Genomic DNA, 27991 nt, shown 5'->3' with positions numbered 1-27991 from the left:
CCGCCCCCTCGCCGGTGACCGCTCTCTCCCGGCGGTTCCCCCGTCCCGGTAGCCCCCAGGACCAGGCAGACAATTGGCTTCACAGTGGTTTAATGCGAACGGCACCGGGACGTTACACTGGACAGGGTGCAGACAGCTGGATGGATGGCAGCCCCGCGCAGGGCAGGGGAAGGAGCCGCCCCGAGCGCGACTGGCGGCAGCAGGAGGCAGGGACCGAGCCCCTCCGAGGCCACGGCCGCCTCCACCGGCACCGGGCTCCGCGCTGCCCTACGGCCCTTCACGGACCGAGCCAGCCCCCGGAGCAGCTCCCTCGCGCTTTCAGCGACTTCTCCCCAAGAGCCACCTCTCGCCCAGCAGTACCAGTTCCTCACCAGAAAATAGAGGGGACGGTGGGAAGGCCTCGGGTAACGTGCCTGGCAGGAACAGGAGGGCATCCACTCTGGGCCTGTGCTCCAAGAAAGGCTCAACTGTGCCACAACAAAGTGACCAAGCACTTTTAAACCAGCCAGCCTTGACCTGAGGAGCCCCTGAGCTGAGGCCCAACCTCACTCATCACAGCTGTGGCAGCTGGGGGAGCCTCCAAAGGACACTTGTGCTGCAGCAAGTCACAGCCTCATTGTCCCCTCAAGCTTTGAACACTTCCCTGACCAGATGAATGTTCTCACTTCCACACAAGTGACTGCCTAGCTCACTGCAGAACAGGGGAGAAGACACAAAGAGCCATTGCCACTTCTCCTGCTTTGCAAGCAATGTCTAACCTAGGACTGACTCCCATTTTCTGCTGTCCTTTTCTGGAGAGGTGGCCTCACTCTGGGCCCCTCCAGTGGCAGCCATCACAGCTGCATCCTACAACTGCTCCCACCAGCCTTCTCTTGCTCCTCCTCACCAGCCAGTCTGCTCCTCCCTGCAGCTGGGGCCCAGGATAAGGTCACTAGGCTCAGCCGAGCAGGGTGCTGCAGGCAACACCAGCCCAGCAGCCCATGCTACAGCAGGCTGTGGTGTTTCTTAAACTCTGGGCCAATGCATCACAGCACATGTGGCTAAAGCCCAGACTATCCCATCTTCCACATGCCAAATGGCCCACAAAGAGCATCATGAGAGCACATGGGATGGAAACCCCTCAAGCTGCCAGCAGCACCTTAGAAAGGAGGGGACACAAATACACCAAATAGGTCTGTAATTCAGGAGGCTGATAGCGGGGTTTGAGTAGGTGTTGGGTCTCAGCACTTCCAGACAGTGAAGAATGGGGGTTTCATGCAGGGTGAATGGGGTGGATGACAGACTGACACACCCAGGCACCTACTCACTGGTTTGGATAAACCTTACTAAAACTCTAATACCTGATATAATCACTGACCAACATGACAACTGCTATTCTTCAAAGTCTCCAGCAGAGATGCTTGGGGCTGCACAGACAAGGGAGTGAAGGTCATCTCTTATCTTCCTGTACAGGGAGAGAGGCAGCTCCTACACCAGAACGCCATTAGCAAGTTCCTGCTCCACACCTAGCCACATCTGCCCCTAGACATGGGACAACACACTCACTTGCATAAATCTTCACATCTTTAGGCCACGACCACAGCCCAGTAGAACAAACTGCTGCCAGTTACAAAAGAGGAAAATACTGAACAAACTGGGAGGTTCAAGAGAGGAAAAGCTGGTTCAGAGAAGACAGATTTAGTGTAAAAATAAATGTCATTTTTGCAGGAGGGAGGGTGGAATGGAGGAAGACAGTGCCAGGTGCTCCTACTGGCGCACTTTCCCTGGGACGTAATTCCTATCAATAGTCTCCTCTTGCAGGAACATATGTAAGCAGCGCTCATTCTGTGCCAGTGGGTGTCCAGCAATTCTGGAAGAAAATCAGATATGGAGGTTAGCACAGCTGCCTCCAAGACCCCCACACCTCTGATGTGCACAGGAGGGAGTCAGGCAGCCAGCTCAGCACACCTGCACCGCGCTCAGCCCAAGGTCACGCATGGCTCTGCAACAGGACCAGTAAGAGGTGCTTGAGCACAGGCTGTTCCCTTCCAGGCTGTGCCCTGAACCAACAGTACCATGCTGGTGGGTCCCTGTAGCACAGCTGTTCTGCTAATACTCACTATGCTCTCAGGAGAGAGCACAAAGCACAGCCCCCACTCAGGGCAGGACTTGCTCCAGTTCCAGTTTCATTACGTGGCTGCAGGCACCACCCTCCAGCACTGGCATCTGCCAGAAGCAGGTCAAGACTCAAGACTCTCTCACAGTCAGCCCACGGCCAGCAAGAGCTAAAAAGGCAGCACACAGCAAAGCCTGGACATCCAACTTACTTGTTAATAAACTGTTCTAGGCCCTGTCTCCGCTCCTCGATGAAGGACTCCTCAAAGATGCCTTCATCTCCTCGGAAGGGAAGCTGTCGTTTCAAAGCTTTTCCAGGCAGCGGTGGCACTACAATCTGAAAGCACAGAATCACCCCATGAGCACAACAGCCACCTGCCAGCAGACATCCTTTGCTGTTTGATGCTCATCTCCAGTGCCATTGCATGGACAGAGCAGAAGTTGCCCGCTATCAGAGACTTGCTAAGTTTCACGTCTCAAATCATTTTGGGATGCTTGGCAAATGCCTGTGGGTATGTTTGGTGGGAGGGGCAGATCAGGGCTTGCGAAGGGCTCCACCCCTCAGCCCAGAGCCAACACCCCAGGCCGGGCAGAGCTGTTCATCAATCACACTGTGGGTGGTGCTAGCCCAGCCCCTGAGTGGCCAGAAGCTCCACCTTGGGAGGCGGCCACGAAAGCCCTGGGGCTTAAAAGCTCCCACGAGGGACTTGTCTGGCCCCTGCATTCTCCCGGAGCTTCCATCTCATCCATGCTCGAACCCTAGAAGTTGGTAACTGTGTGTGTTTTCCTGTACCTTTTCTGTCTTTCTCTCTCTTTTCCTTCTAATCATCTTTTCATGGAACTTTTCTAGGTAACATAGCAACTTAAGGTTTTAAAGGTTTCTAAGTTAAGCAGGGTAACATTATGCTAAGTTAATAGTAATTTATTGTTACATAAAAGTAACGTTATAATAAATGTATCAATTCTTTTGCCAAAATTCCTTATTTTTGCCAGTAAACTTTTGTGCATTTGTGACCTCTTGAGAATATCTGGTTGGGATTTCTCCTTGCACCAAACTAGAGTAAGGGAATCTCAGTTTAACCCCTAGATTTAAGTATCTGGGGTGCAACATGCACCACCACTTCTGGGAATCTCAAGATTGTTGCTGCAACTGTTCCCACATCCTGACTTAAGGAATAAGGAGGTCTGAGCCAGGCCTCACCTTACTGTCTCGTTCCAGCTCATTCTTCAGCCACTCAAAGTCGCTGTATCGTCTCCTCACACACGACTCCTTCAATTTGAAGATGGGGAGGTTTGTCTGTAATGAAGCAAAGCAGTTTATTTGCAGGTTGCTCTGGAAGCCACACATGCAACTGAAACCTGAAGATGCAGTGAGAAAATTAAACCTCCTAAGGATGCATGATGGGAACGCTCAACTTCCTTATTCAGGACAGCACAAACACCAAAATCCTTCAGATCCAAGCAAGCCAGTCTACTCAGTGCCAGCCATTCCCTCTCCCTTGAGAAACTATTTCTGGAACATGCCCCCTTCCCAGGGGCACACACTGGAACCAGTGCTGACAATATGATTGTCAGGAGAATGATCTTTTTCCCCCCAAGTTTGCTCCATTTTGAAGTGATCTACAAGAGAGTTTTGCAGCAGCCCACAGAGGAAAAGAACATTTGACCTGACACTGGCATCTCCATGGAAGAACTAACTGAGGGAATCTTGCCCCAGCAACTGTTCCAGGCTAGACCTTATCAACAGTCTTCTCCTAAAACAGAGCACCTACCCTAACAGGCTTTTCATGCCCACCTTGTGTCACTGGAGAACGGTGCAGCAATTCCTCACCTTTCTCCCCTGCCACTGGAGTCCAACAAATGACAGCTGCATTAACTTTACCTTTACCCCATCAACACAGTCTGAATCATTCCAGGAACTGAGGTAACAAAACCTTCTGATGGACAGCACTTAGATATTACTGCAACACAATTAACTGTGTTCTTATGAGGACTGTGAAATAAACCCAGCTGCTTTCAGAGCATCTCTGCTGGTTTCAGTGGGACTAAGAGGTTCCCATTGCCACCTGCAGGCTGATGGGAGCCAAGCACCAGAGCAGAAAAAAGCAAACACCAATTCTTCTGAAAGGCAGAGGAGACTGACCAGTTAAATCACGCTATAAGCAAAAGTTAAACCAGAACCACAACACATGCTAAAGGGATCTTGTTTTAGGGGAAGTTCAGTTTTGCTTTTCCCATCTATCAGATGCAGAGCTGTGAAGGGGTCCCCAGTTCAGCTCGTTTAAGGCCCAATGAAGAGAACTCTGCTCAGCCTGCTATGCACACTCCTACCTAGGCCACGGGCTCTTGGTAAAGCAGCCAGCACGCAGTGTGAGCAGCCCCACGTTACTGCCACCCAGCTCTCCTCCCCTGCCCGAGATAAGCAGCTACGTGCAGCCATGCCCTGCTCAGCAGCCACCCAGCGGGGCTCTGGAGCTGCTGAGGCAGCACCTCGCTGTCCCTGTGCGCAGCAGCCCCCGCTGGATGCCGGGCGAGCCCATCAGCTCTGACCTTGAGCCCCGCAGGCTCGCCCCAGCCCGGGGCTTCGCCTCCTCCGCCCCTCGCTGCTCCACAGCGGCAGCGCTCCGGCCCTACGCGGCCGCCGTCCCTCGGCCACCGCGTCCCGAGCGCTGCCGCCCCTCCCCGGGCCGCACACCCGCGCACCGGGCAGCCCAGCCCCGCAGGCCCGACCGGGGCCGCACCCGCATGCGGAGCTCGTAGCTGGTGTATCTGGCGCGGCCCATGCCCACGGTCTGCGGGTTGAAGATGTCGATCTCGAGGAAGTTGCTAGGCGGCCCGTACGCGTCCGTGAGGTCCTGCGGCTTCGCGTTGAGGCGCCGGGTGTCCGCCACCGCCGCCTCCGACATGGTGGTGGTGCCGCCGCCCCGCCCGGCCCGCCCCGCCCGCTACCGCAGCCCGCCCCGCCCGCGCATAGCCGCACGGAGCCCGCCCGCCGCCTACATAAACCCGCAGCTATCCAGGGTTCGGGGCCCCTCAGCCGCCACCCCACCCGCACATCGCAGCACGGCGCCCGCACAGCGCCTGCATAACGCGGTAGTTATCCAGGGTTCGGGGCCGCTCAGCCGTGGCCGTGACAGCGCCGCCGTGCGGCCGCCCCCTGCAAAAACGCAGCGGGTATTCAGCCCGCGGGGCTGGCTCGGCCGGCCCCGGAACCTGCATGGCAGGCTTGCTCCCGGCGTTGCTCTGCGTCCCCTGAGCTGTCCCGGCCGGACCCCCACGGGACAGGGCAGAGCCCGAAGCTGAGGCGGCCGTGCTGAGCGCCCGGCTGGAAACCGGGGCGCGGGGCCAAGAAATGTACACAGGGACTGCACCATACAGCGTCTGGAGTATTGCCAGCCCCAGATGCTGTACAGCGCGGGGAGCGCGAGGCCCCAGAACGTGGTTGTCGCGATTCTGACGGGCAGATCGGGACGCAGACCCATCACGCCTTACGCCAGGGAGTGTCCCGGAAATAGGCTCCCATCCGTGACGGGATGGCGGAGGCAGCACCACTCTCAGGCCGACCCGGAGTGCCGCGGCGCACTCTGAGGCGGGCGGAAAAGCTGCGGCCGCCTCGGGGCTGCCGCCACCACGCCACTATCACCCCTCTGCCGTCGTGGGGGGACTAGGCCCGCACTGGGCCTGGCAGGTTATGTAAGCGTAGCCCACTGCGATGCCTGCTGGGAGCTGTAGTCACATCAACGCACCGCCTGCCACGCTCACCCGTAGTGGGACACGCCCCGCCCTCCGCCGCAGGGGGCGCTGGGTACTGTAGTCCGCCGGCCGTACATGGCTGCCTGCTAACGCCCCGGTGGGACTACCGCTCCCGGCGTGCCCCGCGCGCGCAGGCGCGGGGAGCAGCGCTGCTCCCTGGTAAACAGAGCGGCGCGGCGGCGGCAGCGGGCCCGGGGCGCACAAAGGGGTGGCGGGCCCGGCACTCCCGGCGGGGCTGAGGCGGCGCCCATGGCGGAGCCGGCTGGGGCCGCGGCGTCGCCGGACATCGACCCTGACTTTGAGCCGCAGAGCCGCCCGCGCTCCTGCACCTGGCCGTTGCCGCGGCCCGAGGCGGAGACGGGCGGCGCGGCTGGCGCGGCGGAGGAGGGCGCGGGCGGCGCGGCGGCGGGGCCCGGCCGGGCCGAGGGGGCGCGGGCGGGCGGCGCGGCGGCGCGGAAGGGCGGCTCCCGGCGCAATGCCTGGGGCAGCCAGTCCTACGCCGAGCTCATCAGCCAGGCTATCGAGAGCGCCCCCGAGAAGCGGCTCACGCTGGCGCAGATCTACGAGTGGATGGTGCGCTCCGTCCCCTACTTCAAGGACAAGGGTGACAGCAACAGCTCCGCCGGCTGGAAGGTGCGTGACGGGGGGACCGGCCTCGTGTGCCGGGGCTGGGCCGGGCGAGCAGCGGCTGCGGAGGCGCCTCCCCGGTGCCCCGGCCCGCCCCGCCGCCCGCTCCGTGCTCACCTGTTGCTGCGGCTCGGCTGCACTCGGGGCAGCGGTGCCCACACTGCGGAGCCTGGGCTGAAAGCTCTGCTGAAAGCTCCGGGGTCTCAGACCCAGCCCAAGCTTCGGCTGTGCAGCCGGAGCAGCTGCTGGGGCTGGTTGTGGCATGGCCCCGCGAGGTTGCCCCTTGCGCTCTTTGCGTTTAGAAACGTTGCCAGGAGAGAAGGGGCACATTTTTTTAACAGGCTGTGTCCGAGTTTCTGTGCAGGGTAGAGCCTCGGCTGAAGGGTTTTTAATCGCAAGGCCGCAGTTCTTTGTCACGTGATTGTTAAAGCTCAGTATAAATAACAGTGTCATAGCAGGCGTGCTTGGCTTTCAAGAAGGGCTCTTGAAAAGGCGTCCTGTTTCCAGGAACGTGATGGGGGCCTCTGCTGGAGTTTGGAAAAGGGAAAGCAATAGTCTGCTCTAAAGGCTCAGCAGTGTCTTGTCTCATTCTGGAAATAGGTGTGTGCAGGGCTCTGTTAAAAGAACTCCACATTGTTTCAGTTCTCTGCCTGTGGCGACCTTGTGCTCCCTTATCTTTAGTCTAAAGAGTTCCAGCAAAGAGAAAGGGAAATGTGAGAGCTGGCTTGCAAAATAGCCCCTCAGCCTGTCCTATGTATCTGAGCGGATGCCATGGAGACTGGACTCTGTTGCTCTCTCACTCCAGACTGGAATTACACTCTTGTTTGCAGTATTTATTAGCAGTTCATCCGTGCCGCAGTTCTGCAGGAGGTTCAGCCAGCACGGTTTGGGGCTTTGGGCTTCCGTGACTCCAGCCACGTGTTCCTCTGCTTGTCTGACTGAGCAGTAGGTGAGGACAGAGAGTTAATTTCAGACAGTAAATAAATAAATAAACGCCAGTTTCGGGTAGGTTGGCTTTCAGCTGGCTCAGCTCTCTGAAGCGGCACACCACGTGGTGGTGTGAGTGCAAACATTTGCTCGAGAGGGTAGAACCACGGTGAGAGGGATGCAGCTGTCACAGCTTGGGCCGGCACACGTCAATGCAAAACTTTTCACCTTTCCATTTATCACTCATTGACAGTTCCTAGAGAGTGCATCTAGTTTAACTAATATGGATTGTTCTCTGTTACTCGTATGTATAGGTTGGATTCTGCATACTGAGTTCTGATTTGGGACAGTGCTTGGGTTTTGGTGTTCTTACTGGAAGATAGTTCTTGTTTCCTCAGGCTAGGGCTGCTCTCCTGGTCCTGCTGCTCCTGCATGAAGTCGTGTTAATTTAACAGAATTGATGCATTTTCTTGTCAGGAATATGTCCGAGTATCTGTTGGGCAGTAGTGCCTGAGATTAAAGCTCATTGTGCTTTCTGAAATGCTCCCTAGGTACTGTAGTGAAGATGGAATATAGTGGGATGTCCTGCTGGACTGGATGCTGGAATAAGTACACTTCTGGCTTAATCCACTCTGGCTGTTCTTTTGTTATATCCATTCACGTGTAATGGGACCATCAGCCTTTGGTGTTACTCTGTGTTTTAATAATGTGTCACTTTTGGGACATGTACAGGTAGATTTAAATTCCAGAATTTCACTTTGAGAATTTGTGCATACACAAGAGTGAGATTCCTAGTCAGATACTGTTGTAGCTTTTCTGTGATTGACTTTTTAGTGTGGTTTTTCAGCCTGGGAACAGAATAATTCTGGCTTTACAAGGAGAAGAAAAAGAAACTTTTCACCAAGGAAGATGAGGGTGGGCAGAACAACAACAACTGTGGTGGGAATCAGCCTGTCTTATGATCAGGGCAGTTTAAAGCTCTTGATTTAACCAGCAAACAGAAAATCGTGATAAAAATACAATACATTTTCTTTCCTGCTCACTCTCAAAATCCTGTTGGCAGAGCTTGGCAGGATGTGTGACCATGGAACTTACTTTTAGTCTTTCTTTCTGTTAACTCGCAGTTACATGGGTTTGCAAGAGGTTTGTTTGTTTTACTGACCTTAGTCTGTTTGCATTCAGATCCCTTAAGTGAAGGGAGGTCAGACATTTACAGTTTTACAGACGGGGACTCAGTCAAGTCAGTTCAATTTGACTTTTGTGGACTTGGAGCAAAATTAATAGGTGCATATTTAAGACAAACTGAATAAACAAAAGACGTGTCTTCACTCGAGGAATGGACCTGTCTGTTTTTTTGTTTTGTTTTGTTTTGTTTTATTCTTGTTAATTTTAGAGCTGTGTAGCTCTCTTTGCATGTTTTGGGGGGTTAGGGTTAGGTTACAGTTTTAATCTGTAAAGTAAAGGAAAAACTTCTTGAGTTATCTTAGTGATTTCTCAGTCTTGAGGTGAATGATTTTACATAAGGGAAATAAATGTGAAGCTGCTGTAGCATTTAAAGGTAGCTGTAGCATTTTGATGCCTGTTAAGATGGTGGTACAGCTCTAAAGTTCTGGCATTTCTGTCTCGTTTGAACAGAGCCAAACTGATAATACATTTTATTTTTATGTAGTGCAGTTTAACAGAGAATTTTGATTAAGTAATTAAAAGCAAGATGTCTTTAAAAACTCTTAATCTACTTTAGTTAATATAAACCCCATAAACTCATTGTTGTTTCATAATTAATTTAGAACTGTCCTGCTCCACTATACAATTGGGGGAAGTGCAGCTGTTGCAGACTGCCAGGGTGTGACCTCCATGAATTCCAGAAGAATCTGTGTTTTCGAGGAAGATGGAGTTGGCTGTTCCTGAATTGCTTCAAGCACCTTGTAAAGGACACATTTGCTGTGTGTGCATTCTGTCCTTTCCCTGCAGGAGTTCAGCTGAAGTTAAGAATTAACCAGCCTGCGAGGCAGAAGTGTCTGTGTAGGGGGTGTTTGGGGCTTCTTCATAATCCTTCCTGGGTGCTCTGCAGGGTAGTCTGGGTATCTGTGGGTAAGAGGATAATTCCTTTTGGTTTTGAGATTATTTGCAAGGGGCAGTGTTGAGGGTTTGGGGTAAAGGGCAAAAACCCTGCAGAGAAGCAGTTTGCACTGGTTGTTACATCCATGTGTACAAGCAAATTTGGCACGGTGAGGAACAAAAAGCACTCATCTTTCTTAGTGAAACAAACTGTGTATTCTCCCCAGGCTCTTGTCTTTTCCTTTGTAGGAACAGAATAAACTTTAAAGCCATCCTCTTCACCCTCCAAAAGTATGTCACTGAAACAAAAATCAGATGTCACCTATGTATCTATGTATACAACATAAAGAACAAATGATTCTGCACTATTGCACTAATTATGGGAAGCTGAGGTCACTCCTCTGCATCCTGGTGCTCCCTATTTATTTCAAATGTGTGCATGGATATATACAACATATGTACCCTCATACATATATATATGTATGGTGTGTGTGTGTGTATGTATATATATATGCAACAGCTCAAGGAGCTATATTATGAATTTAAAATTATCAAGTGTTCTGTTTATCTAAAACAGATGTCTACTCTTAATCTGTGTTAAAGTGGGCAGCATCTCCTGAAAAGCCTTCCATTCCAGCCTTGTAGTTGATGTTAAATGTTGACCAGATGGATCAGGAGACCTGGCTGAGGGCTCAGTCATAGTCAGTCACTTCAGTGGCTTTCAGTGCTGGCCCTGACAGTCCCCAGCCTCTCCCAGAGCTGTGGCTATCTGATCTCCTGGCAGAGCATGTGCAGAGTTCCCTCACGTTGGAGCAACTGCTCATCCTGTGGCCCTCTGAAGCTCCTCCATGAAAGAGAATAGGCCAGCAGACAAAAGGAAGCCTGTACATCTTCTGGACTGTTTCTGCTGTGCTGCAGCTGGTAGATTCTGCCAGGCTATCTTTATGCCTTGCACATAAATTCCAGTTCAGTAGATACAAATCATGTGAAGACTAGTTTTGGCAAAGTTGAAAAGTTTATTGTTGGTGTGCTGACACCAACAAAGTCAGGCAACTTTTTTGTTTTTTTCTGAAGTCAGATCTGCAAATAAGCAATGATAAGTTCCTAAAATAGGCACATTCACTGTTTGTTTTTAATACCTGCTGGTATGTCCCTGTATCCTTTAAGATTATTTCTTTTTGCTCAGATTTGTCAAAAACCTTAGGTTCTTAAATTGAACCACTAAGGGGCCAAATCATTATCTGGAGAACCTTCTTTAATTTCACTAAGAAACCCTTTACCTGGACAGGAACATCTGGTGGCAGTGCTGGGCTTACTTTGACTTTTGGTAATGGTAATTGCAAGATAATAGGATTACAGAATGGGTTGGGTTGGAAGAGACCTTGAAGATCATCTCATTCTATGTCCCTGCTGTGGGCAGGGATGCCTTATAACAGACCAGGTTTGCTTCCAGCCACATCCAGCCTGGCCTTGGACACTTCAGGGATGGGGCAGCCTGTGCCAGGGCCTCACCACCCTCACTAGGAAGAATTGCTTAATATCCAGTCTAAACCTGCTTTCAAGTTTGAAGCCATTCACCCTTGTCCTATCACTCCTTGTAAACAGTTCCTCTCCTGATTCCTTGTAGCCCCCCTTTATTTACCAAAAGGCTGCAATGGTTTGAGAAGACTTTCAGAATATTTTCCCTGTGTTTCCTCACTGAGCCAAAACCGAATGGATGCCATAAACCAAAAGGATACCTAAAACTTCAGCTCAGCATCTTGGGTGTGAGCAAAGTGTAATTCTGCCCAATTTTCATCCTGGTGCAGGTTTGTGTATAGGTAAGGCACAGTGTGGAGTCTGGGGGTGTCTGTTCTGCACAGAGCCACTGATTGCAGTCTGTGAAGAAAGGCTTTATGTGACTGTGTTGAGAAAGCCTGTAGTGTTCATTCCTATGTTCATGTGCCTGAAAGGATACAATTCCCATTAAATCTTCTGACACTAAAAATGAAGATGTGTTCTAAAGTGAATTGGAATAGTGATGTCATTGCTGTCGTCACTGATACATCATTGAAGTCCACCTGCTCTTAAATGGTTTTGTAGGTGCTGCTCTCTGTTAGTTTTGGTTTATTTTGGTTTCTTGGAAGTTGCTGCCTTGCAAAGGGGAAGGGGGGTCTGGCTGTTTGAATCCTCTATAGCTGAGGGTGGGTAGAAAGTGCTGGACTCTTGCCATTACCTCATGTGGTGTTAGTGATGTGCTTAGTCCTGGCTGCAGGGCGACGTTCCCTGTCCCAGCTGCTGACAGCCAAACTGGCTTTCCTTAAAGCAGGGGGGACATAAAAAACAGAAGCTGAATGAGGCTTGTTCAGATGCCATACTGAGGAGCCCCTGATGGAAACCTAGTGAACACAGGTGGATATTGTCCATCATCTTTCTCTTAACAGGGTATTTTACCTTTGAATCCCAGTAGTCCTTAAATGGTCTGGTGTAGGTGAGGTGGGAGGAAGGCAGCTGGGCATGGCAGGGTGTTGTGAGTGGGAGAATGGCTGAGTGCTGGGTGTGGAAAATGAGGCTGGTGCACAGAAGTAGGACAGTAGGGCAGATGTGGGGTCACCAGGTGTCCTGTATTCCAGGTGGAAGAAAACTGATGAGTACTCAGCTGTGAAGAGGGCCAACTATCACAGTGTAGCAATATACACTTAACCCTGCTTAAAGTGACACTAATAGGCTCTTCTTGTTGTAATGTCCTGAAGAAGCATGAAATATAAGATTTTTTTTTTTAATTTGAAGCCTTGTTGAATGTGGTTGTTCCCTTCAAAAGTTGGGAAAAGCTTTTGGTGAAAATTCATCTACTTCATAGAATGCCAGTTAAATTACTTGAAGATTTTGCTGCTACTCTTTCCGGTTCCTTGCCAGTTTTTTTTGGAAAGCTGCTGTGCTGAATGATTATTCCTTGCAGCACAGCTCAGTTTTCCAGGCAGTTCTCAGAGAAGGCTGTTCCTGGGCTGCTGGTATTACTTGTTCCAACAAGTTTCTTCTGCTCTATCTAATCCTAAACAGCTTTTGTTGTGTATGCCTGCCTGTCTTGTAAATCGCCTCAATCTTTGCTTTTTAGAGAGCTGTGATCTTCTTCTTCTGGCCTCCCACTGAAAGATTACAGAAAGGAAAATGTTCTTCCTAAGATAGAGATCCCTGTCTGCTGAGCTTGACGTCTGTGCTCGTGTGTGCCTTCTGGAAGGGGATTGCTGGGGAAGTGTTTCAACTCCCTGGCTCTGGAGCAGTTGTTTACTTGCTGGTGCAAATCTCTACAAGGAAGACTTTTTCCTGAAGCCTTTGGAGCCAAGTGGCTGAGACAGGCACTGACAAATACAGCAGGCAGAGTGTTCTCCCCTTGCAGCCTCCCAAGAATGCCATGGCAAATGATAATTCAGCACAATTATAGGCCTGGCACTGGAACATGGCCCTGCACTGGGATGAGACCAAGTTCTTTGTATGCCTCCAAGGCAGTGAGAGTGTATTACAGGCAGCTGCAGTGATTGCATGTATTTTCTTTCCTTTTTTTTTTTTTTCCTTCTGTCACTCATCCTTTAGAGAGACTTTTTGTTAAGAAATCTGATCCTCTGTGGTTTGTAGTTTAAACTACATGATGTTTCCTGGGAGAATGGCCAGGAAAGGAAGGAAGCCACTGTGTCTCCTGGAAGGGTAGTTGCTCTGTCTTGTCTTTCTGAGCATAGCTTGTGCTTGGCCCTGAGTGTCTGCTAGCCCAGGCCGTGCACCACTGCTGCAGGGATGAGCTCTGCTGGGCAGGGCACAAGAGCCTCCTTCTGCTCCTGTAAACTTCAGTTTTATGCTGGGGAACCTCAGCTGTACCTTCAGAGCTGTACAGTCCCCTGGAAAGGTTGTAATCTTCTGTAGTCACTTCAGCTGAGCATTTTCAATGGTATCTGTGGCAGTTGCCCGTGAGGCTGACTGGGCAGGGCAGTGGCTTGGTTGTGCTACCAGCTCCTGTGGTAATTCCCTGATGTGAGACCAAAGCAGTGGTTGGTGCTGGGCATGATCCACAGCAGCAGCACTGATGTTGCTGCAGGGGCAGGCCTGTTTTGATGGTGAGAAGTGTTGCTGTCCTTTAACTGTGGCCAGGAGATTTTATCAAAGAAGAAGACTTAATGTTCTGGTAACTAAGATTTAGGGAATAGTTTGCATAAGCTCCTAGCCACACTTCTGTGGCTGGTCCATATATCCTAGTTTGAAGACACAGTGGTTATGACCCAGGGAATGGTCCACCCTTCAGTGTACAAGTTTGTCTCTGGCCAAACTTGATTTTTTTGCATACTATCTGTCCTTAATTTCAGACTGGTTTTGTCTGAATGTGGTTTGCAGGAATCATCTTTGATCTATGATGGATTTAGAGACACAGGCTGGCATATTTTTATGGCAATGCTTATCATGCAGCCATAAGTACCACTATAAGATACCTAAATAAATAACAATATCCTGCCCTAAGTAGGGGCTGAAGATGTTCCTAAGGATTTGAAGGATTCCTGCCTGCACCTCTTCCTTCAGGTCATGCTTCTCTATGATCAAAGACTTGCAGAGTCAAGACCTTGTGTGTTTTGCAGATGCTTAGACCAACTGGGAGCCTCCCACACTGCTAAAGCTGAGCATCTAAAAAGTTAATCAAAAGTCATCTGTATGTTTCTGGTGTGGGTTGCTTAACATCGAGAAAGGAAATATGTCAAGGTTGCCCGGGTGACTGAACTCTGTCATTTCCTCTTCTGTCAGGTCTGACTTTGAGGTCTGTGATTATTTTAGCATAATTGATCTGTCCCTGGCTTTCTCAGTGAGATTGGAGGGTGCTCTCTGTGTGTTGAGTGTATTGAATCACTAGCAGGTGCATTCTGGTGCATTCAGGCTGCTGGGTGTGTGGGTTCAGGTGGAGTTTGGGACACTGCTCTCCAGCCTGCAGCCTTGCAGCCAAGCTGGGTCCTGCAGGTGAGTTGGGGTTCTGTGCTGCAGTGCTGAGCTGCCTCCCACAGTCTGCAAAGTGATAACTTAGGCACTGCACTTTAGATAACAGTTAACCCTGTTGAGAGAAATGTTCTGGTTTTTTTCCTCTGCCTCCAATTACACGTTTTGTTCTCTTCAGTTTTCAGTGCTTGACCCCCATGGTGAGGTAGTTCAAAAAACAGAGATAAAAGAGGCAGGAAAAGTAGTTTCCAAGGAAGGGTAAGGCTGCTTTTCAGTTTGGTTGGCTCTCTGAACTGCTTATAACGTCACAGATGCTTGTGTTACGGAAGGATGAGAGTTTGAAGATGAGGAAGGAAGGAGTGGTACAGTAATTATCTGTTTCTACAGCTTTGCCATTATGTCAGTTCAGCAGTACCATGTAAAATCACTTTGGGACTGTTTTATAAAAGGTACCAGGCTTCATCGTGCTCATATGAATCCTGTTCTTATTCCAAGATGTCTCATTTCAAGCTGCTTTTCAGCCAAAAATTAGCTACACAAATTGTCTCTTATGATACTCAAGATGCCATCATGAGTTCCCAGGCTACTTTCAGGAGAATAAATGAAGAATTAGTGACAACATAGTGGTTCTTATTGCTGCAGCAGTGTGCATTCAAAGTTATGCACATTTACCTGGGAAAAGGGACAGGATTCTTTGGAAATGAAAGCAGCAGCCTTGCAGGAGACAGTGCACAGTCTGAATTGTTTGTTTCAACACTTGAAGGAAAAGAAAGCTTTGTTTAGAGAAGATGCCAGGCAGGACTATTGTACAGCTATTACTGTGAGCAGCTCAAGTAATAAAACTGTGTAAGAACATTGACTGACACATGTTCCATCAGGCTCTGGCTCTGCAGTCACTCTCCAATTAAGAACATGTGTATTCTTTGATACCAGTTGCAGCAAGCAGCCAGTCTTCTCCAAATCCTCAACAGCCAAAGGTTAAAATGAAAGCTAAGCCAGGATGGTTCTCAGATCTCCTTCAATCTCCATAAAATCTTTCCACTTTGCCTGCATTGTTAATTTGTCTGTGTCTCCTTTTTTCTAGGACAGTACTTTTGGTGAGGTGGCCAAAATTAGCATGGGGAGGACTTTTCCGAGAGGAAAAGGGTGGGGAGAGGGAAAGCAGCAGACAGGAAAGAACTGTGTTGAGAGTTGGTGGAAAAAGATGATAAAAGCACAGTTAATTTGTTCAGAATTAAGAGAGTATGCATGAAAACTGAAGGTTGTTATATAACTTAGTTAATATGAAAAAGATGTTGTGCTTGGACCCCTGTTGTGTTTCCAATGCAGCACTTTTTAATCATTTGTGATTTGGCCATCTGAAGAAATTAAGTGCAGATATCAAATAAATTCATAGGCCTCAAGGGGAGTTTATGGAGGATCTGTTCAAACAATGAGATCGTTGCTTCCTGATTCTAAAATACTGGGGAGTTTATCAGCTACAGGATGAAAATTGAGTTCGATGATAGTGTACAGACATGTTAGCTTGCAGTTTTCAGCAAAGCTAAACCAAAAGAAGGGAGCTGGGAGAGGCAAGGAATGTGTGTCTTACCCAGCAGAAAGATGGGAGAGGCTAAAACTGGCTTGTACTGTGTGGGAGTGCAGTATCCACTGAACATCTTACCCTGTCAGGAACATGCACCAGGGAAAGCACACAGCCTCCTTGCAGAGGGAGCCTGGCAGTCTCCAGGATTCTAGGACTCTTGTTCCTTGAAGTTTCTCTCTCATTTCTCCCAGTTTTGGGGTGATGTTAATGGATAGACTGAATAGAAGTGTTCTGCCATTTCTCTTCACTCAGTCTGTTGTATTTACTGTTATACTCTGCTTGACTCCAACTGAAAACTGGCCATATAAACATTAAAAAAATAGCCAGGGTTATGCTGGGTAAAGGGGTTGACAAAAGGGTGGGAACAGCAATAGCTCAAATTCAGGTAGGCTCATGTTGAAATTGCAGGTTGTATTTTAGAACTTGTTTACTCGCTCTGTGACATGCCTAATTTTTTGCAGATTCTGTACGGTCTTTAAAGTTCTTTTGTGTTAGTATTTTGCTAGCTGAAAGCTGCTAGTTGTCATGGTAGCTTCACCCTTGATATTGCAGTGAAACATGGCACCGCTTGCTAGTGCTGCAAAGCATGTTCAGACAGAAATAGCAGGTTTTTATGGGTAGCTTTTTGTTATAACTTTCTTCTCTGCATTCTGTCTGAATGTGTTTAAGCTTGTGAGGTTTCTAGGTGGGAGGTGTGTCAACTGACAGGTTCTCACATTTTGTGGGCTTTATTTCTTTTTTTTTTTCAGAACTCTATTCGACATAACCTGTCCCTGCACAGCAAGTTTATTAAAGTCCATAATGAAGCCACAGGGAAGAGCTCTTGGTGGATGCTCAATCCTGAGGGTGGCAAAAGTGGAAAAGCACCAAGGAGAAGAGCTGCCTCCATGGACAACAGCAGCAAACTTGCAAAAGTCAGAGGTAAAGCATCCAGGAAGAAGCCTCCTCTCCAGTCTGCTCCAGAATCCTCTGCTGACAGTCCTGGCTCTCAATTTCCTAAGTGGCCTGGGAGCCCGTCCTCGAGAAGCAACGAGGACTCTGATGTGTGGAACACCATCCGGCCTCGAACCAGCTCCAATGCAAGCACCATCAGTGCCAGGCTTTCTCCTATCCTGACAGAGCAGGATGACCTCCATGATGAAGAGCTGCTTCCTTCTCTCGTGTACTCCAGTGCATCCAGCAATGTTCCACCAACTGTGACCGAGGAGCTCGAGCTCATCGATGGCTTAAATTTGATGTCTCCCAGCTCATCTGTGCTGTCCACCCAGCAATCTGCCTCCAGTGGTCAGATCCAGAGAGATTCCAGCTTTTCCTTGCAGAGCCCAAATGCAGCTGGTCAGACTTTTGGCAACTCCCTGTTTAACCCTGTTGATATTTCACTGCAAAGTTCTGTCAACCATTTCTCTGCCCCTCAGACCTTGGAAGCTCTTCTGACACCCAGCTCTCCGCCTCCAAGGGATGTTATGATGACTCAGGTGGATCCAGTTCTCCCACAGACTGGTAACAGGATGAGCAGCCGAACTCTTCTGCTTCTGGGTGGACAAACTGCCCAGAGTAAGATGAGCTCAGGCAATCCACGAGGAAAGCCTGCAGAGCAGCAGGCAGAACCAGTCGGTGCCAGTGTTTTGCCATCAACGCTTCCCATAGTGACATCTCCTCAAAACACTGCCAGCATCACCAGTTTGAAGGCTCCAGTTTCTGCAACAACTGCCCAGTCAGTCCAGCTGGGCAGTCCAGTGCTCCTTTCATCTGCCAGCCCTGCTCCCTTGGGATTGAACCAGGACAGGCTCCCCACTGACCTGGACATTGACATGTACATGGAGAACCTTGAATGTGATATGGATTACATAATCAACAGTGAACTCATGGATGGAGGACTGGACTTTAATTTTGAACCTATTCTGCCTACTCCCAGCTATCCCAGCACCTCACAGGCCTCCAACCATACCTGGGTACCAAGTTAACTTCAGGAGCACAAAAAGGTAGGTGTAGTTGTGTAACATGCTACAAACAACCTTGTCTAGGATGGTTCCTTTGCCCAACTCTACAGCAGTTAAAAAAGCCTCTTTGAAAGCATAGTAAAAAAGCTTTTGGAAGAGTCATGTTCCCTTTTAGGAGGAGAAAAAGCTGTTTAAAGGTAGGTGGATTTAACTTACTAACCAGGTAGTCAGCTCCTTTATGAAATAGAACAACCTGAATGAAACTCCTGTTGCCTCCTGTCACCCAAGATGGCTCCATCACAGGACATCAGGCAGTGCCTACAGCTCTACAGTTGACATGAGAGCATGTGCTGATTCCATAAATAAAGACATCCACCAGTAAATACAGAGTGGTTGAACTGAGCCAAGCACACACTGTGTTTCTACCCAAGTTACTATTATCCCTGCAGAACTCTCTAGGATGTGTAGTACAAAGCATGTCCATGTCATGGCTGGCTGCTTTGGTCTGTGTATAGCAGGTCACAGTCACTCTTATCACACCTCCTGCCCTGCCCTTACCTGGGGTAGTGTCTGGAAAGTCAGGTAAGTTGGCTCACCAGCATTAACTACTCAATTGCTTCCCATTATTAGAATAGGAAACAGGAGTCTGCAGTGTGCATGGAGGTGGAAGGAAGAAGGATGTGTTAGTGCTATCCCATGTACTGCAAGGCTGCATCTTCAGCAATTTGTCATATTTGCACAAGTAGAGTCAGTTTGGCAAAGAGTGTATATGACAACAAGACTTCAAAATATCTTATTGTTTAAGGCAGTGACACCCTGACTTGAAACACTTAAACCAGAGGCAGTGGAAGAATTAGGGAGCTGGAGCTGAAGGCCTGCTTCACACTTGGAACTCAGCTGATGGAAAGTGGACAGGCTGGAGCATAGGCTGGATATTGATTGGAAAGTGGAAGCCTTGCCAAGGATATTTCCTTTTTAGGAGGCAGATATAGTATTTGTTAGTGCTGCAAATTCAACTGCTAATACTGTCCAGCTGAGCAGGCAGAAGTAAGGGCAAACTGCAGATACTGCTTCATTCTGGGAAGCCCTTAAGCTTCAAAATCATGAGGGCAGAAATTATCATCTTCTTGACCTTAATACTCTTTCCTAGGCACCTGAGTAACCTGGAGGTGGTTTGGACCAGGTGACCTCTGTCAGTGCAGCCATTCTCTACAAGTGTCTTGGGTCCAGACAGAGTAAAACACTGTCCTTTGAGCTGGTGTTACTTAAACTGTGTGAACATATTGATGCATTACTATATATTGAGATTTTAGACACAATTTAACTCCCCCTTATTCCAAGCCACATCCCACTGCTTAAGATGTAATTTCTTGGTAGTGTTCTTCTGTTTGTATCTAACAGATCTCTTTATTGTAGGGAGAGGAAGATCAGTCAAGCTTCTCTGTTTTCTTATGGGACTTTTTATAGTGATGTGTGTTAACTGTGCATTTACTGAATTTCTGAGTGTCTTAATTTAAAGATCTTATCTTCAGGTGAAATACAGAAACTCAGTTTTGATTTCAAATTTTGGTTTCGAAATTTGGTTGACAAACTATGGTATCCTTCTGTGTTAGGACAGTTTGCAAGTTAGTGGCAGAGGCTGTGGCTTTTTGAGCAGTGTTCCATTGGATATTGTTCTGAGCTTTTCTGTTGGTTTTGTTTTTTTGTTAGGGTTTGCTTTTTTGTTTTTATGCCCTGCTAGGGCAGGCCATTATATTTGTGGACTTTTCAGGGATTAAATATTTTTCACAGAAGTGTTTTCAAAGCATATGCAGGCTGTCCTGCACTCCTGGGCCAGATAGACAAGGCCTCTCTTTAAAGCATACCAGGTATAGATTATTTTTTAGGAGTGTAAAGCAGAGAAGCTGAGGAATTGTTTATCCAAGGGTAGGGTCTAGTACTGTTGAAAATGTGGATATAATGAAGTGCTTAAGAGGGAGAACAGGAGCTCTTAAAAGCGTGGTTGTGTTCTTGTTCCATTTTATACTTTGTGTGAATTGCTTAATCAAAACAGAGGAGCTACTGATGCTAAAACCCCTGGATTTTCCTTGTTCCACACATGATACTTTCTGGGAAATGTGCTGGGCATGAAGGAGTGAGATCTGGAGCAAGTTCTGAACCCCCATTGTGTTTGAGCATAAAGCGTAGCTCCCACGTGCCTTGGTGCTCTGGTCACAGCACTGCTGCCCCAGGAGGAGAGGCCACACCCTGCCAGTGTGCTTTGCTTCCAGCCTTTTATTCTGTCCTTAGATTATGTTTGCCTTTTCTGAGTTTTGCAAAGCTTTTCTGTTTTGCCTGTATCCTGGAGTCCATGGAGTGGGATGAGAGGGAGCTTTTTCCCCAAAGGAGGGCAAGTATTGTGCAAAAGGCTGCCCAGACAGAGAGGTGAATCAGGTTTCCAGCAAAGGGAGAGCCGGCCACATGTGCAGAGAAATAGGAATGTTCCTGGGAAAAGAGGCAGAATGTTTTCTCAACGAGTTACAAAACCAAGTGAGCTGCAGACATCAGTGTCTGTGAGGAGGTCAGGACCGTGTCAGTTGTCCTGTACTGCAGTGAGTTCCTAGGATCCCAGTTTAAAAATCACTGTTCAGGGAAAGCTATGTATTGCTCTGGTGTGGCAGGCATTTTTCCTTTCATATCCTTTCTATTACTCTGCTTTTCTCTGTGTTAAATTCACATTGGCAAAAGCTATTCTTAAGTGATCACTAACATAAAGCAGTTCTGAGTAGTTCCTGTGGGCCTAACTCGTGGCCTTCTGGGTCAGTTATGGGTGTAATGCTGAGCAAAACCTGTTCATCAGTTAATCACAGTGATCACATTCTGATTTGAGCAGCCAAAATGAAAGTGAACTGGGGAAATATTTCTCTTTGTAGACAAGAGGATATCTTTAGGAAAGAGTACTTAGTCTTATCTGCAGCACTTAGGAAGATAGGAGCTAGTTGGTGTTACCCTTGGTGCTCAAAGCTCCCATGATTTTATCCTCTTCTTACAAGTTAAATGCCAAAGAGCTTGTCCACAGCTTCACCAGGAGTCTGTTTGAACCCTGCCTGTGTTTCTTTGCATGGGCATTAGAGATCAAACATTGAAACTTGGTCTCTGCCCAGCACTGATGCAGCACCCACAAACTGAGCTATTAGCCACAGAGGAAGACAGCATAGAAATAGAACTGCTTTTTTGTGAAGTGCTGTAGTATTTGTCTCATTGGTGAGTGTGGAATCCATTTAGTCTTGTGGTGGATAGTAGTTAATTATTTTTACTTATTCAGTTAGACTCCCTATGGCTTCAGAGTCTGGAGAACTCTTTATCTCTTGCCCAGTTTGGTCTGCATTCATGCTTTTTTTGCTCTATCGAATTCCCTTTGCTCCAAACATTGGATTTTTGTCTGACAGAGCATAAATAAATAAAACCCTCATAAACTTGCAATTTCCCAAAGCATCCCATTGCTCTGGCTTCTGTTTTAACTTACTGTCTTTTCTTGTTCAGAGCTGATTCCCTTTTGTAGTTTTGGGGTTTTTTTTCCTTTTCACAGGTTTATTTCATGCTTCCTGTTACTGAATGCAGCTGCTAGGATGCCCTACATTTATCTCGCTGTTTTGCCTTTCAGAGTGGATCATATACCTACAGTGGTGGTTTTATGTCAGTGTCCTAAGTCAGCTTAGACTTATTCCAAGGCTTGTTTCAATGAGTTGTGACAGCTTTATTGAGGGGAGGCAGAAGACCTGAGAAGAGATCTTCAGACTTTTGGGGGATTGAAATACCTAAAAATGCTTAATTATTTGGAAGGTAGAGACAGGATTTCTCTAAGTGGGTGAGCATAAACAGTTTGTGTGTGATCTTTAAAAGTCTCTTTTACAGTCTTTTCCCTACCAATTGATATTTGTGGTTGTTTAAGGTGAAGAGTAATTTTCCACTTTCCTGCAATGCCTCTAGTGTTAGCCAAGTCCTTCTTTAAACTTCCTTATCTTGCAGAGCCTTGTTGGTGCTGTCAGCTTACAGGAGAAATACTTGCTGCTGACCTTTCTGTCTCAGTCATACCCTGAAGCTTGGAGCTGAGCAATTGCATCCTCCACTTGACTCTCTGTTGATCAAGGTTTCTTGTGGTCTGTTTGTTCTGTAGGGGCAGAATGGTAGTAATTAACTCCTTATCTATGCATCCAGGATTCCCACTGAAGAGGAGCTCTAACCAGTCACTCTTATTTTCTTCTTCCTAGTGTCCTTCAGGTTTTGAACATTGGGTTCTGACTTCACTTCCCACCCCAGCAGAGAAGAGAATGGAGCATGTTGGATTCAGTTTCCCTGCACACCATGCCTTGGGCAGAAAGGGCTGCCCATCTGGGAAGAAGGGGCAACCTGCATCTGGCTGCAACAGGAAGAGTTTAAAAATAATAATCCTGTTATGTGCCATGGCTCTTCCTACAAACCTGACCCTGCCTTGGACCACCTGGAGAAACCCATGTCCAAAGAGGAGCCCTGGTAAAAACCTGGGCCAGAAGCCTCTGTGCCAGGCAATAGTGTTTTCCTGTGTGATGAGTTGGGTTTGCTGGAGGAATCTCTCACTGGCTGTCCTCTCTCTGCTGCGGCAGAAAGTCTCCCAGTGCCTCGGACCGGTGGAGGGCTGGCTCTGCTCTCGCTTGGCTTGCCTCATGGGGCAAAGTAGTTGGACTTTCTGATTAAGCCACCAGATGTGCACTTGGTATCCCACAGAGGAATTGGTGGGAGCTTGTTGGTAGAAGCCCTGTGGGAGAAGGGGTGCTGTTTCAGGGGTTGGTTTCAGTGTGCCCATCACTGGAGCGTCCATCATCGTTCTGCAGGGAAGGGTGGTTCTCGTGGTGTAGAAGGCTTCCAGCTGTCCCCCTGGGTGGAACAGGAGGACACTTGAGTTTTTCACTGTGCCAACTGAGCCCCATTGAATCAGAAGCATGTTTTGAGAAGTCCCTATGCTGTTCTCAGCACTTTCCTGATACACCAGGCTGCTGTAAAATAAGCACAGGTGCTAGTAGCTGCTTTCTGGGACATAAAAACATTGTTTTGGGTTTGTTTTTGATCTGTCTTGCTACAGCAGCAAAATGGAAAGCCTGGGTGTGGCCTTAACAGAGCCCTGGTTGCTTTTCAGAAGGGCATTTTCTATAGATGAAATATTTTTTTACTAATCTGGGAACTTTCTACAGTGAACATGAAGCCAATGTAATGTGTGTCCCTATTATGCATCTCTCTGTCTGAGAAGGCAACAGTGACAGACTCTTTTTCAGAGCTGTATTAGGAACAAACACATCTGATGTTTGATAATGTATATGATTGAGGGGAAGAAATTGGCAGGTCCCCGTGGTTTCAAACCACTGTGGGGAAGAGTTGTACATTATTGTAATCTATATGTAAAAGTAGGTGCAAATTACATAGAAGCTTTTCTAAACCTTTTTAAATATATATTATATATTTTAATTGAAAAACGAGATTATTGGATAAAAAGAAACAAAACACATTTGCTGCATCTGTCCCCTTCATACCAGATAACACTACAGTATGGGAGGGGGCAGGCCTAAGGCATTTTGGGCCAAGAAGCTGAAAATGTTGTTGGAAAAGTGGGAAGGAGACAGCACTGTGACTGGGGAATGGCTGCTCTCCCCAGAAGAGGCAGAGGGAAGGTGCCTGGCAGGGCTTTCAGCCACAGCTGCTCAGGCTGGGCGCTCCTGCCAAGCCAAGGGCACGATGGAGGGAATGCTAATCATTAACAGTGCTGTTCTCAGCTAATCCCTGAGTAGCTGCCTGCAGCTGATCCACAGGACACATTCCCTGCTCTGCTGAGGAGATGGTGTGGGCTGGATTGTGCTAGATCTGCTGACACTGCATAGCCCTCACCGAGGGCATGGTCAGTTGGATTTGGTAGCTCACTTTGGTTTCTGAGGGGTTTTGTTTTCTTGCTGAAGCTTCTGCTACTGCTGGGGAACTTGAAGCCTGTAGGCTCACCCTCAGGGGTCCACTTGGGATCCTGCTCTGTTTCTATATTTTTGCAGAACAGAAATTAGGGGTCAAAAGATAAATTCAGAGCATTAGTGGCATGTTCCTATCACTGTTTTGGTGTTTGCAGTGGCAGGATCTGTGGGAGACATGATGCTTTCATGGTGTTCTGGTAGGCTTGATCTGACAGAAAGACTCTCCAGTCCTTTTTGAAGGTGACTTCAGTTCAGAAAGTTTGTATTATGCAGTGCAATGAGCCACAAGGTTTCACCAGCTTGTCTGCTCTGTTTTCATTTTAATCTGAGTGGAGATTGCAACAGGAGTGATTGCCTGGTTACCTCCAACAAGGAGTCTTCAAAAGTCTTATCTACAGCATGCTATGCCATCAAAGCTTTGAATAGTTTGATAACCTTTGTTTTGAAGGCTGCTTCATGGCAGACCTCCCAGTGATGTTTCACATTTGCCCACAATCTACATGTCTGGCCACACCTCGTTGTAACAAATAAACAAAAAGGCAGCTCCCAAGCTGGGATCCCAGAGTTTGTACACTTGAGGCATGGATCAACATTCTCACTGGAGTTAATTCATTACACAAGTGGATAGATGCCCTGTCACAGCACTTGATGGCATGTGTCACATGTGAGAATCAGCCACTCTGAGCTGCAGTGAACAGACTGGAGAGATTTATGTTGTTTGGCACATAGTGTGCTGCCTTGTTAGCTTGGGTCCTGAAGGGAACTTGATCCAGTGATGTACAGAGCAGGTTGAATGGCTGCCCAGGATTCCCAGCCATGTATCAAAGGACAAGACACCAGTAAGTGTGGTCGTGTTAAATGTGAGTCTCTGGCTCATCTCCCATGAAAATGGAACCCAAAGCAATAGAAAAGACAGTATTAGTAGCCAGTGCTTCAGACCACATGGTGAGCTGTTTCAGGCTGGGTTGGTCTGTGGGAAAGAGGTGCTGTCTTCAGGCTGGTACAGAGTGTCCCTTAACTGTGACAGCACTGGGAGCTGGCCTGATCCCTGTCTGCAGAGAGCCTGGCCCTGGGCACTGAGGTACCACCCCAGGGAGATGGACACAATCTCAGCTGGTTCATGTCCTTGAGCTGGTCCTGCTGCAGGAGGTGTAACCCCAGGATTCATCATGGGTAGTGCTCTGCTGTGAGCTCACAGAAGACACTGTCCTTTGAGTAAGGAATACAGCACGTACCTATTTTTTTTCCATATTCCCCTGGCCATACTTGTGGAGATAACACTGGAGATAGGAGCACCTCTGGCTGGAGTCCTGCTGTACCAGGGTCCTGGCAGTGACATTTCTGCCTTGCAGCAGTCTGTACAGGTGCTTTGTGTCTCTTCAGCACAGCAGGAGCTGTCAGTGGTTGAAGAAGGTTGAGAGTGCACCAGTGCTGAGAATGGTGTTCAGAAGACTCATGGAGTGCTCAATAAACCATGAATGTAATGCTGCAGGCTCAAGCAAGCAACTTACCTTCTTTTTTGTATGTTTAGCAGGATAGCTTGTATTGTGGGCACAGAGGGCAGGGATGCAGAGAATTTAGGAGTTCTACAGACGCTTCATTTTCATAAACCTTGAGCTTCATTTTCATAAACCTTGGGGTTTCATAAACCTCTAGCCTGAGATACTTCCTCATAGGACACAGGAGACTCTGAAGTTCCTGAACTGCTGCTTGCAGAAAGGCTGTACCTGGCAGGGGGTTGCTCAATACTTGTCCAGTTTTTTGTGTTCTTGCCCAAAGCATTTGCTGCTTCCTGCTTGCTGCTGCTGGAGCCCAGGTCATGTCTTGGTGGCTCTTCATGCTGCATTAGCACCACAGGCCCCATACTTTGGGTTAGTTTTTGCTCTAATGAAGGATTGGGGATTTTGAGAGCAGCTGTGAGTGGGTGAGAAGGAAAGGGGCCAGTGACATGGGGAGTGGTGCTCCTGGATAAGTGCCTGAGGGGAGTGGGCAGGGGACTCTTGGCACAAAGCATTACTTTATGCTGTGTTCCTTGTCCTCCCTGAGCTCAGGCAACAAATTTCTCCATCTTCAGAGGATCAAATGCCACCTTACACAGCATTGAAGCCACCATGCAGCTCAGGGCCACTAAGGATTCAGGTAACTAGGCCCATAGAGCTTAGTAGGAGGCAGACTTGTTGCTTTTATTTACACTTGGGTTTAGCAAATTGCTTGAACTTTCTTTATAATTTAAGCATATTTTACTTCCAAGCATGTACTTCCAGCTTCATGTGAGAGCTTGGAAAATTGGAAGCTTCTGGGAGCCCTTAATTTTCCTTGCTGGTGTGTCTAAAATCATGTCATCCCTATCCTGTGCTGCTTTAAAAACAGCAGTCAGATCATCCTGATGAGAGGAATGAAGCATTCCAGAGCCTGGGTGTATTCATAAACAAGAGTCATAATAGAAGCAAGTAGCACTAATCAGCTTTTCCAAAAGAAATGCCTAGAAAGCTTTTATGTAGATAAGAATTTGTTAATTTGTTTTCTTACTTAGCTGCTTATTTATAGCCACATTCAAATGCTTCAGGGCTAGCCTTGCTCCAGGATTGAGTAACCTGTGTCTGGTGCCATGGGTAGGAGTGCCTTGGGAGTGGTGTCCTGGACTGTCACCAAAATGTGAAAGTTTGGATCCATTATTAAAAAAACAAACCCAAAGCAAATCAATCAACTTTGGGACATGAACATCAACAGGGAATAGCTTAGGGCTTGCCTCAGTTGCATGTCTAATGAAAAACATGTTCTAATTAATGTGGGGAAAAGCAAGCAAGAGGTGACTTCTGAAGCCTGAAAGATGTGTCTGTGTGAAGGCTTGGAGCATGAGCTAACCCATCACCACACTTACCTGACCTTCAGGAAGGGGATCCCCTCTCTTCACTAGCCTGTGTGTCTTTCCCTGCACCTGATGTGTCTGTAGCTGATGGAAAGCAGTATCTGATGGAACCAAAATCACTCCTAATGCTGTGGTGTACAGCAGGGAGAAGAGGCAGCAGAAGCTGAAGGTGTAAGAGCTGACAGTGTTGCATTTATGGTTCTTTGGCTGAAGCAGTGTTATGGTGTGTGGTAGTAGGGGATGTTCTGGGACACAAAACCAGCCCTGGTTGTTTTTCAGAAGGGCAGTGGTGTGGGACTGGTGGTGTGGGGTTCCCCAGGGTTGTCCTGAGAGGTTTGGCTCAGTAGAAGATAGGTTACTTGTCCTGAAAGCAGCCACCTTCATACAGCACTGGGGTGGTTCTGTGAAATGGTGCTTCCAGCACAGTGGAGTCTTCACCTGGTGCAATCCCAGGAAGGGTTTCTGCATTGCTAGCACAGATGTCTGCTGCACACAGGGCACCACTACCTGACACAGTTTCCACCACATCCCCTGTGCACTCTTCCACCCATTTCTCACAATATTTTTTTTAATAAACCTCTGCTTTTGTTTGCTCTCTGTAGCAGTGTAACTTCTGAACCATTACAGGCTTTGTTACCATCTGTGCTAGCAAGACTGTAGAATGTGCTAGACTAGGGGGGAATGTTTGAAAAATAAAAAACCTGTAATCCTCTGCTCTGTGTCTCATCCAGTTTGTTCTGTTCTCATGGCAAAGGCCAGCTATTTCTCCTTGCCCTTGTCTTCTTTCCTCTGCTATCCTCACCTGTTGGGGTCCCCCTCAGTGGAATGCCCCTTAGCTGGCCAGAGGCAGAAGGGTTGCAGTGTGACACCCACAGAGTCTCTGCTGTGCCCTGCAGTGTGGGAGCCCCTTGTTAGAACTTGCTGGCAGTGCATGGGGATCCATGGGGTGCCAAGCCCTAAAACTGACCCTGGGGAGTTGTAAATCCTGCAGGACTAGTCTAGAGTTGTTTCAGTCCCTTCATTTCTTGCCTTTCTAGACCTCAGTGCTGAAGGTGACTCTGTTTTGTATAGCTACATTCAAATATCTGTGTGTGTCAGCAGTGGTGGTGGCAGGTAAGGAGATGAGACAGAAACGAGGCAAGGAGTGTAGACTAGGGATTCCACTGGCCAGGTTAGACACACAGAGGGCAAGCTGGGGATGTTCTAACACTGCTGAGGGTAA

General features: G+C 48.2%; 2 protein-coding genes across 3 annotated transcripts; one reads left to right on the top strand and one right to left on the bottom strand.

Moving 5' to 3' along the window:
- Positions 1-73: 73 nt before the first annotated feature.
- Positions 74-6753, bottom strand: SNX12 (sorting nexin 12). Of its 2 annotated transcripts, none has more exons than XM_054641235.2 (4): positions 6592-6753; positions 3296-3391; positions 2307-2431; positions 74-1849 (listed from the first exon to the last, which is right to left on the bottom strand). In XM_054641235.2, the coding sequence occupies exons 1-4, from the start codon at positions 6736-6738 to the stop codon at positions 1747-1749; spliced, it is 471 nt and encodes a 156-aa protein (XP_054497210.1). In that variant the 5' UTR covers positions 6739-6753; the 3' UTR covers positions 74-1746. The 2 variants fall into 2 exon arrangements, with proteins under 2 accessions (XP_054497210.1, XP_054497211.1); XM_054641236.2 differs by lacking the exon at positions 6592-6753 and adding an exon at positions 4836-5045.
- Positions 5980-27481, top strand: FOXO4 (forkhead box O4). Its single transcript, XM_054641231.2, has 3 exons — positions 5980-6480; positions 16741-17973; positions 22182-27481. The coding sequence occupies exons 1-2, from the start codon at positions 6097-6099 to the stop codon at positions 17953-17955; spliced, it is 1599 nt and encodes a 532-aa protein (XP_054497206.1). The 5' UTR covers positions 5980-6096; the 3' UTR covers positions 17956-17973; positions 22182-27481.
- The last annotated feature ends 510 nt before the right edge of the window (positions 27482-27991 follow it).

Source organism: Agelaius phoeniceus, chromosome 14 (genome assembly GCF_051311805.1).
Source record: "Agelaius phoeniceus isolate bAgePho1 chromosome 14, bAgePho1.hap1, whole genome shotgun sequence".
NCBI lineage: Eukaryota > Metazoa > Chordata > Aves > Passeriformes > Icteridae > Agelaius > Agelaius phoeniceus.
Note: the sequence above shows the minus strand (reverse complement) of the source record. Positions and strands in the feature narration are given on the sequence as shown.